The 11387-nt window shown below is 44.2% G+C and overlaps 1 protein-coding gene across 1 annotated transcript; it reads right to left on the reverse strand.

Annotated features, from left to right (window-relative positions):
• Window positions 1-1049: 1049 nt before the first annotated feature.
• Window positions 1050-4130, reverse strand: TLNRD1 (talin rod domain containing 1). The gene has a single exon (XM_048868251.2). It carries the CDS (start codon window positions 2863-2865, stop codon window positions 1798-1800), a length of 1068 nt encoding a protein of 355 aa, XP_048724208.1. The 5' UTR covers window positions 2866-4130; the 3' UTR covers window positions 1050-1797.
• Window positions 4131-11387: the final 7257 nt, after the last annotated feature.

Below are 11387 nucleotides of genomic sequence, written 5' to 3' on the forward strand. Positions count from 1 at the left end.
TAATTTCAGGATCCACTGAATTTCACTCAGGAGAAAACTATAGCAAGCATCCTTCCAAACCCAATGAAATGCTGTACAAACAGATACATATAATCTCATCTAAAAAAAAGCTCAAACTGTTAGGGCCTAGTGAATCAATTGATCTTTTTCTTATGTTTGAAGCTAGGAAAATAAAAGCATCATATCTGCCACCAGCCTTTAAACAGTGATGTAATAGGAAGACACTTCAGTAGTGTAGGATGGTTTATATTCTAATGCAGACACCAGCTTTACTTCTTATTAAACAAATACAATAGTCTATGGCAGTGGTCCAAAACATGGTAGTCATATTTTTAAGGTCCAGTTTTAGACAATTACTGTAAAATTCTACAGTACTGTTTATAGGCCAAGTCTAACTTCCATTGCTGGACCAGACCTAGCGTAGGTCTCTGAGTCAGCAAACCTTTAATTGTACATGCATTATCAAACTTGTTATACATGACCTATGTCAAAGAATTACAAATGCAAGTCTTTGTGGGATCATAGGGCCCGATCTTGCAAACCTTTATGCACAAAGCAGGCCCAATTAAATCAATGGGACTTCATGTGCAGGTAAAAGTTTGCAGGAATATGTGTTCCTACCAAAACTTACAGGTTTAACACATTAGAATCCATAATACCAACAAAAGCTAAAATACACAGTAAAACTTCTCAAAGACTACATGAAATTTACTTAACTTGACAATATAGATTTGCAAACCCTCCCTGTGCCACCCAGAACCAACAACCACTTCTTTACAAGTGTGTGATCTCTACACATAGTAGAGACCAGCTTTTAAAAAAAACAGACTAATTCAATGGATTATCTTTTGAGGGGAGGAACAGGAGTGGGGAAAACAGAGGAAGAAAAGTATTTGTTAGAATAAAATAATTGAATTCAAGTCTGCATGCTGCTCTGTCTAAATTACAGTTGCATTTGTACCAGGCATTCCCTGGGGAAAGTGACATACAATGCAAACAGGCCTAGCTGTTCAATTATTCAGGTTTTAAGAGATTCACAGAAAGACATCTGAGAAACATAATATTTTAATAAATGAAATAAATACTCCAGTACATGCAAGATAAAAACTGACATTGGAAAAAATTAAAAATCATTTTAGTTATAGTGTAATTTTTTGTTTGTTTAAACACTCACAGTAGCTTTTCCCCCAGTTTGGAAATCAACACAAGGAAAACATAATCACAATCTCCACTCCTGCACACCAAATGCACTTCTCTAACCTAACACTTGATTCAAAAGAAATTAGATCCCCCATTCTCCCCACTCCCACCCCAAAAGTAGCTACATCCATCATCTAGGTGGTATTGGTTTGTTTTTGTTTTTAATACATGAAAACTGAGGTAACTTCTTTTTCCTGCACAACTGAACAGTGGAATTTAGAAGGGAAATTTTGGAAGACAAGACAAGACAAACTTTAAAAATCGCATCCAGCGCGATTAAAGCTTTTTAGATTCCCCCACCTCCTCAGGTATAAAACTTCTTTGATTACCTTTTGTTTGTATATAGACCTTATTGATTGATGGAAATATATTTGTGAATAATTACTCAATTACAAAAATCCCTAAACTGGCCACTAATTATTTTGACCACATCTTCTTGTGTATATATAAAGTATGTTGCCGCTGTGTTCCCTCACCACATAAAATCAAAGGATTGGGCTCATCTAAGCAAATTCTTTGGTATACAAAAACTAGGGCTTGGGGAGGTGGGATATTATTTTCCTTTAGCAATGACTGAGATCTAAACCGGGGTGGAGGTTAATTCACAGAATTGGAGTTCACTGGCGGTAAAGTCCTGGGTGAAGATCGTTCTCTTAGTGCCTGAGATAGCAGGTTGCAACCTTCTGAGACGGCGCAAGCCGAGTTCCTCAACCTTTCCCTGTAATCTGTCATTTTGGTGCTACTTTCTGGGTGTTGGGCTATATCCCTGAGGCATTGGGTCAGGAGCACGCAAGCAGATACCACGCTCATGGCCCCTCCTAGAATGGCAGTTTGCACAGCTTTGCCCTCTGGATTAATGGTGGCAGCTTTACCCAAAAACTGGGGCTCAGTGGCAAAGCCCACCAGAGCATAGACAGATTGCACCAAGGGTCCACTGAACAAGACGCACCGGTTCCTGGTCAGCTCACTGGGTGAAGTCTTGACCTCCTTGACACATGCCAGGAGGGCAGAGGCGCTGGTGCTCATGCACTTGACGCTGAGTTTGAACTGCTCCTTGGCAAACCTATCCTTGGATTTCTCACTGGCCAAGACACAGGCGTCTGTCAGGAATTTCAAGTTCTTGGACATGTTCTGGGAAACCTCCAGCAGGAGCTGAGGGCTCATGTCTGCCAAAGGGGTGTTTTTTAAGATCCCACAGCCATGCTCCACCTCATGCCTGCATCTGGTCACCTTGTAGCGATCCACCAAGCCGGGCAGGGCAGGCTGAGCCCCTGGGGTCTCCACAGCAGCCAGGTAGGCAGCATGGGCAGAGCACTCAGTGAGGGAGACCACCAGGTCCCCCATCTCCACCAGGCTGTCCCCCACTTCCCCGAAGCGCCCCATGTTGAGCTGGCTCTGGACATCGTGGGTCAGGATGGAGAGCCCCTTGGTCCTGGCAATGATCGTGTCCCTGCACTTCTCGAAGGACTCCCCGAAGACCGAGAGGCTCTCGGTGTTCACCGGCCTGGTCTCGCTGGACAGCAGGAGCAGATCCGCCACCAGTTGCATCTTGATCTTGCAGTGGTCGCAGATTGAGACGAGTTTCTTCCTCTGCAGCGAGCTGCTGCTGGGGACGGCGCTGCTGGACACCTCGCTAATGGACTTGCCAGAGCCACCGCTAGCCATCGCGCCGGGGGGGCACTCGCATGCCGCTTGCGACCCCACTGCCACCGCCTCTCCCGCCGCCCGAGCAGTCCCGACTGAGCCCGGCAGGATCGCTCTGCCTTTTCCGCACCATCATTCCATTAATCTCCGCGAGTAAAAAAAAACCCTCTGGGCGCCGGGGCTGGGGCTGCTGGGAGTGGGTGGGTGGAAAACAAAATCCTCCCCACTTGATCAAGCCCCGGCCTCTCCCCTTTGCAATGCACTGGCTAGACCTCCGGGCCAGCGGCGGGCTGCTGCTCTGGGGGAGCCACCGGGTCCCTTCCCGGCATGATCTATTTTTTTAAAAAAAATTAATTTTATTTTGCACGCTGATCTGTGCTGTGGGGGTTGGTTTGCTTCCCGGCAGCGGGATTTTGCAAAGTTCCCTCTTCCAGGTGAATAAATTACAGATGCAAACCAGTTTACATGAATTAGACAAGAAACATCCAACTTACTACCGCTTAACTCCTTCAAAACAAAAACCCCACTGGTCCGAAAGGAGGTGACTGCGGACCATGTGCTCCTCCTTTACATGCCCCCGAGAAGTCAGTCGCAGGCGGCTGCAGACCCGCATCTCCTGCTATCAGGAAGCGCAGCCGCGGGTGTGGCCCGGTCGCTCTGCACGAGCCCAGGAGGAGCCGGGCACAGACTTAGTGTTTGCGCCGCTGGGATCTCGAACCGTTCGCAGTGCACACACCCAAGCTCGGTGCAACGGGGGAGGGGAGCCAAAGAGCCACCGGATCCGGCTGCGGGCGGGGAAGAGAGGGATCCTCTCCCCTTCCCTCTGTGGCTTGCCTCACGCCTTCCTCCCTTGCTCATGCATCCAGCCGCCCCGAGCTCGCTCCCTGCCGCCTGGCTCCATCCCCTCCTCTCCGCGGGCCCTCCGGACGTGGGCGCATCCGATCCGACTCCCCGGTGGCCTCTGGCTGCCGCGGCACGAACTTAGACTCTCCCCGCAAACAAGGGTGGTGGCTCCGGGCTGCAGCAGCGGCAGATGCTGCGACCCGCTCGGCCTCGCTCTCCTCCTGCCATTTTTCTGGCGGAATCACCAACTTCCAGGGAGGAGGCGGGGGGAACAACCCTTCGGCCGCCTTCTCTCCGCCGATTCCTCTGCCCGGGCCCTAAAACAAACTACCGGGAAGAGGCGGCTGCTGCTGATCTGCCAGCCAGACGCTGCATGGCTCTAAGGGAGGCTGCTTGCTGCGCCCACTCCTCCCCCTCTGCCTCCCTCCCCGTTGCCTTTGCTGTAACCTCACTTCAGCCTATAGAAATCTTTTGTGCGGTGTCACCGCCCTTCGTTCAAATCCTGCCCTCCCCCCTCCGCGCTCTCCCCGCCCGCTGCTTGACGCTCCTCCCAGGGAAAGGGGGCAGCAGCGCCTTGCTGTGGCCGGCCCCATCCCATTCATCCGCCCGGCTGCTGCCCCGGCGGCGCGCTCTGCACAGCAATGGCTCCAGACGCTGCTGTTTTTAGCATCCCCCCCGCCCGGGTCTTGTCGCTGGTGCATCAGGAGCTTTCCTGGCTAGAAGCAGGTTCACGTGATCCCTAGGGAAGGTGATTAAAAAGGAGGTGGTCGTTCTTAATTTATTAATCAAGCTTACATAAACACAAGAGGGAGGAGATTAAAGGGACTGCAGAACAGCAGGGAAATGAAATACACAAGGAAAGGGGGCTTGCCTCATGAGATCAGCCTGTATGGATTGGCTTATGGTTCCTCCCTGACCTCTTAGGTGAAAGCACATAACATGCAAGACAGTCATATCAGTTGGAGATGGAAAAGACACTATGGTGAAAAAAGACAATTGATAGAAAAAAACATTCCCACACCCACACGCAAATTGACCAGTTCACAAAGAGGACTGTGTCAGATGAATATAGCAAAGGCTCTGCCACAGGTACATGTACAGTTCCCTTGCTGCAGATTTCCATGGCGGAGTGATTCATTCTATCTGCAACTACAGTACTGCTACTCTGAGTAGGAAGTTTTTAGTGGGAGTTTGATATGCCCATTAAATTCCCAGCATTATCACAATGTGTTCTGCATTATACAGTGAAATAAAATACTTTGCGCAAGCATGGTCTAAAGCTTAATAGTATATCAGGTTTGCAATATGGAATGCAATTTGTGAATTAGTAAATTGTAGTAGAAGAATCTGGTTCATAGTTCAGTTAATATTGTAATAATTTATTGAAAACTTTTCATTGGGTTATTTTGTTGTAATGGGTTGGACCCTGTCAAGTCAGTTTAGGATCCAAACGTAGTTTTTATAAAAGGTAGGTGTTGTAAAACCAAATATAAAAAGAAAAAATAGACTGTATTTATAATGCCAATTATTACCTTTTTCTGTTTATATCTAAACTTCCCCTGCACTGTTTGCAGTGGCCTTGTGCATTGGCTGAGGCAGGGACAAGTTTGAATCCTATTTTGGTTTGGTGTGAAAATTAATTTTGCTGTTCTCCTTACATATTTGCACATCACATTTTAAAGATCTGTTGATATTTGTCAGAACTTTTTCATTGGGGAAGGCAGGATCCTGCCTCTGATGACTTTAAGGGTTTTTGGAAGGGCTGTGAGAAAAAAAACCTCTTTTCTCTGGCTGATTTCCCTTCCAGAACTTATCAAGGGCAGTATAAGAAGATTCTTGGCATAACATCTCATCCAATACAAGAAAGTTTTGGAGGCAATAGAATTGTCTTAAATAAGAATGAAATGAGAATTACTTATTTTAAAGATACAACTGTCATATTTAATGGGACATTTCCATAGAAAATTTACGTTTTAATGAAGTGGTGATGAATGATGCAAAATATTTGAAGTCCATAGGTCTGATTCTTAGCTATTACACCATTTTTATGCTAGTGTAATTCTGTTGAAGTGACTGGATTTCCGGCATAAAACTGGTGTAATGCAATGGAGACTCAGGCCCAAAGTGTGATCACAGCTTATGTTTTTATATATTTTGCTGCTGCTGTTAACTCAGCAAAGCAAGGGTTAACTGATAATATTAATCTTTTGACTTCTTTCATATCACTTTGACTTTCCTATAAGTCAAACTCCTTGTTATATATGTGTATAATTTATTTCGCAATGTAACAAAGGCTACCAGATACATAAGTCTAACTCAATACATAGGGCTTGATTGTCATTTAGACTGAAGTCCTTTACATTTATACTGCCAGAGTGGTGTATCCTTGGTTTAGAGGCAAATCAGACCCATGCTGTAACCTCTGCATTCTCGACCCAGCAGTTTTTACCAACTGCCAGTTACTGCTTTTTGAAAAGCTCTATAACGGGTGGCCAAACTTACTGACCTGTCAAGCCACATACAACAATCTTGAGAAGTTTGAGAGCCAGGGCACATCTGCCAGGAGTCGAGGCTTCAGGACCTCAGGAGGCGCTTGCCGGGGCTCGGGGTTTCAGCCCTGTGGGGCTGAAGCCCTGAGACCTCCCCTCCACGCTGAGCAGCCCCTATCTCACCATGCTGCTGCAAGACAGAGGTTCTTAGTGCCCTCCCCCGCCCCAGTCTAGTAGGTGGAGAATGGGGGTTGGGGGGGGGCATGCGGGACTACAAGATTCACACTTTAAAAGAGCTGCATGTGGCTTGGGAGCCACAGTTTGGCCACCCCTGCTCTATAAAATTGATTTCAAAATAGTCTGAAGAATAAGAATCAATGGCCAGATTCTGAATTAGTTTATATTTTCAAATATTTCCAGCCATACTCTTAAAGGAAAACCATATATTTTATGTACCAAGATGGGCACCTATTATTTAAATATGAACTTAGTTAATTGTTGAGGATGGCCAAGTTTGAAGAAGGCTTTGAAAGGTCATCTTGGAAGCTGTTTAGTCTCTGCACTGGCAGAAAGAACTAGTAGATGACCTATTAGGTCTTCTCCATTATATTAAGTCTGCTTTGTGCCATTCCTCCTGGGCCAAAGCAGACAGATCCTTGGGTTGGGTAGAATCTCTGTACCATCTCCTATATCACCTTTCCTCCCAGATGCCAGCACTAGGGACATGGCTGATCTTTATAATCCTGATGATTCCTAACTGCTGGAATGTCCCATGGGGCCATTAGAAACCCACACAATTTAAAGCAGACAACCTTTAGGCTTCTCTAAGTTGCCCCAGAAGACTGGACCACTGTTCACTAGCCTCAGGATTGGTGATAAGCAAAAATAGCAAATGTTGCCCTTCAATGTGTTGTTGATACTGTCTCCAAATTACCATCTGTCCTTTACAGTGTATTTTTCCTCCCCAGTGACAGTTGATGTTCTGCTCCTCTGCAATTGAAATGTATGACCATGACCTAATGATCGTGGATGACCATGATCTGATTTGATCTATTGCTAATCATAGAGCTGGGAGTATTTGTTTAGTGTCTCCTCTAATTTCTATACTAGGACATGCATAAATCTCTTGAGGCATCTGCTACTGAGTTCTTCCCATTGATGTGCTGCATCAGTGCCTCTGTAAGCACCATACATTCTGCACCACAAGCCAGATAGAGCACAAGCATTTGTAGACAGAGATTTCGATTGATCTTGCAACAGATTTGTTTGCTCAGATTTTCAGCAGTTGACTGAAAATGCCCTATTGGCCTTTTTGACTCACCTGATCATTTTTATCTGAGAGTGATGTTAGCAGGATGCACAACCATTCTGAAAGCAATTATGTTAGCAGGATGCACACCGTTCTGAACAAAGAAAGTGTTGCCTCAGAGCTGGTGGGGGAATGTGGACACTGTGTTTTGGGTGGGTCCAGAATATGGCAGTTCTTCACCCCTCTATGCACCCTCTCTTCATAGTGACAATGCGGGTTATTATAGCAGTTTTGGGGGACGTCATAATTTGAGTTTAAACAATGTCTTATTTTAAGACAGATTCTCAGTAGGTATTAATAGGATTAGCTCCAGTGACTTAAGTGGGGCTACACCAATTTACACTAGCTAAAGATCTGCTCCTTACATTTTTAGGATCCAGTAGATGTATCTACCTTGTTTAAGATTAAACTTTTAAATGACTCAATAGTGTCTGTGTGGGCTCTTTAGAAAGATCTCTGCACCTCTCTTCCAAAGAGAGCCTCTGCAGATCTGCTGGGCTCCACAGCTGCAGCGTTCAAAGAGTAACTCTAGGACATTTTTTAATAGTCCGTCTGACAAACTGGTCAACAAAGATGTCATACCTCCTATTTTGTGCTTCCTAGCTTGATTATCAGACATGGAAGTCAGGTGGCAGCGCTTGAGAGATTCCACTGAGCGCGTACAAGGCTCAAACGACTCTCAAGGCTAATAATTGCTTGCATAGCTACACTGGAAGGGATTAAAAATGCTTTTGAATATGGATTAGCAGTGTGTGGGAGGCTGACTCACTTGTGTGAGCTCTTCTCTTTGGCCACTTTCATGCTTCCCTTTCCTTGTGCTTAATACAACAACAAAAATGAAAAGCTTTAACTAGCTGGGTGGAGTTTTGTTTCCTGAATCTTTCGATCATGTTATAAAGTTAATTTCTCTAGATCACCTTGGGCTTCCGTATTCATAGATTCATAGATTCATAGATATTTAGGCCAGAAGGGACCATTATGATCATCTAGTCTGACCTCCTGCACAATGCAGGCCACAGAATTTCACCCACCACTCCTAAAAAAGACCTCACACCTATATCTGTGCTATTGAAGTCCTCAAATTGTAGTTTGAAGACCTCAAGGAGCAGAGAATCCTCCAGCAAGTGACCCGTGCCCCATGCTACAGAGGAAGGCGAAAAACCTCCAGGGCCTTCCAATCTGTCCTGGAGGAAAATTCCTTCCCGACCCCAAATATGGCGATCAGCTAAACCCTGAGCATATGGGCAAGATTCATCAGCCAGATACTACAGAAAATTCTTTCCCGGGTAACTTGGATCTTACCCCATCTAAAAACCCATCACAGGCCATTGGGCCTATTTACCATGAACATTTAATTACCAAAACCATGTTATCCCATCATACCATCTCCTCCATAAACTTATCGAGTTTAATCTTAAAGCAAGATAGATCTTTTGCCCCCACTACTTCCCTCGGAAGGCTATTCCAAAACTTCACTCCTCTGATGGTTAGAAACCTTCGCCCAATTTCAAGTCTAAACTTCCCGATGGCCAGTTTATATCCATTTGTTCTTGTGTCCACATTGGTACTGAGTTTAAATAATTCCTCTCCCTCTCTGGTATTTATCCCTCTGATATATTTATAGAGAGCAATCATATCTCCCCTCAACCTTCTTTTAGTTAGGCTAAATAAGCCAAGCTCCCTGAGTCTCCTTTCATAAGACAAGTTTTCCATTCCTCGGATCATCCCAGTAGCCCTTCTCTGTACCTGTTCCAGTTTGAATTCATCCTTCTTAAACATGGGAGACCAGAACTGCACACAGTATTCCAGGTGTGGTCTCACCAGTGCCTTATATAACGGTACTAAAACCTCCTTATCCCTACTGGAAATACCTCTCCTGATGCATCCCAAGATGACATTAGCTTTTTTCACAGCCATATCACATTGGCAGCTCATAGTCATCCTATGATCAACCAATACTCCAAGGTCCTTTTCCTCCTCCGTTACTTCTAGTTGATGTGTCCCTAGCTTATAACTAAAATTCTTGTTATTAATCCCTAAATGCATGACCTTACACTTCTCACTATTAAATTTCATCCTATTCCTATTACTCCAGTTTACAAGGTCATCCAGATCCTCCTGTAGGGTATCCCTGTCCTTCTCTAAATTAACAATACCTCCCAGCTTTGTATCATCTGCAAACTTTATTAGCACACTCCCACTTTTTGTGCCCAGGTCAGTAATAAAAAGATTAAATAAGATTGGTCCCAAAACTGATCCTTGAGGAACTCCACTGGTAACCTCCCTCCAACTTGACAGTTCACCTTTCAGTAGGACCCGTTGTAGTCTCCCCTTTAACCAATTCCCTATCCACCTTTCAATTTTCCTATTGATGCCCATCTTATCCAATTTAACTAATAATTCCCCATGTGGCACAGTATCAAACGCCTTACTAAAATCTAAGTAAATTAGATCCACTGCGTTTCCTTTATCTAAAAAATCTGTTACTCTCTCAAAGAAGGAGATCAGGTTGGTTTGGCACGATCTACCTTTTGTAAAACCATGTTGTATTTTGTCCCATTTACCATTGACTTCAATGTCCTTAACTACCTTCTCCTTCAAAATTTTTTCCAAGACCTTGCATACTACAGATGTCAAACTAACAGGCCTATAATTACTTGGATCACTTTTTTTCCCTTTCTTAAAAATAGGAACTATGTTAGCAATTCTCCAATCATACGGTACAACCCCTGAGTTTACAGATTCATTAAAAATTCTTGCTAATGGGCTTGCAATTTCTTGTGCCAATTCTTTTAATATTCTTGGATGAAGATTATCTGGGCCCCCCGATTTAGTCCCATTAAGCTGTTTGAGTTTCGCTTCTACCTCAGATATGGTGATGTCTACCTCCATATCCTCATTCCCATTTATCATGCTACCATTATCCCTATTGCAGAAACTTGAACTTTTTTATTGCTTTATAGAAATGTGAAAGAAAGATTGATTTTCCAATGTGACAGATATGGAGATGCTATTTAATAATCTAAGAATATTGAGATATAACAATTTGATAAATTGTTCCCTGGTCAGTGAGGGGAGGGTATTATAAATTGGGTATAGATTATAAAATTTTCCTGAATGAAGGCACTCAGATAGTTTAATAGGGGCCTGTGGGAAGAAGAAATAGGAAGGCAACACAATGGCTCCCCAGATAAGTAACCTCTGACAAAACACTTGAGGTGGCAATTACAAGACAATGGCACTGGGATCCAGATTGAAATTATACAGCTGTTTTGCCAGGCTGGGAAGTAGAGATTAAAATGACATTAAACAGTTAAAAAGCCCTTTTCAGAAGAAGACAGGAGCATGTGTGTGTGTGCGTGAGAGAGAGAGAATTCTCAGAAGGACAGGCTAACTGACACAGAGAGAGGGTCTGCAGAGCAGTCTGAAAGAAATTGGATCTTCCTAGATCCAGGAAATGGTAAGCCTTAGGGAAACACAGGCAAGTGTGTAGACTACTTTCTTGTTTTTAAGATCTGTTTTCTTTTACATACTTTGATTCTAAATAAATAATACTTTAAGAAAGCTGTCTGGTCACTGGTTACAACTGTCATTGCTCCCTGAGCCTGAGGGAACACAATGGCAGGGTCAAAGCCCAAGTCAGATCTGCTGAAGTAATCATGGTTGATACACCAGGGATTGCAACCCAAAGCCTGGTTTGAGAGCAGGAGAATCCCATGATTTCATCCCATGAGACATGATGGCCCAAGTCCTGAGACCTGGATTGGGGGTGCACTCAGAGACACCAGGAGTCAGGGACCCAGTTAAACTGGTAACTGTGACAGTCAGCAAAATACAAATAACATAAATGTTATATCTTTGCACAAGTTTGATTTTTCATATTCTAAAATAATTGTATGTCT

Source organism: Caretta caretta, chromosome 10, assembly GCF_965140235.1.
Source record: "Caretta caretta isolate rCarCar2 chromosome 10, rCarCar1.hap1, whole genome shotgun sequence".
Taxonomy (NCBI): Eukaryota; Metazoa; Chordata; order Testudines; family Cheloniidae; genus Caretta; species Caretta caretta.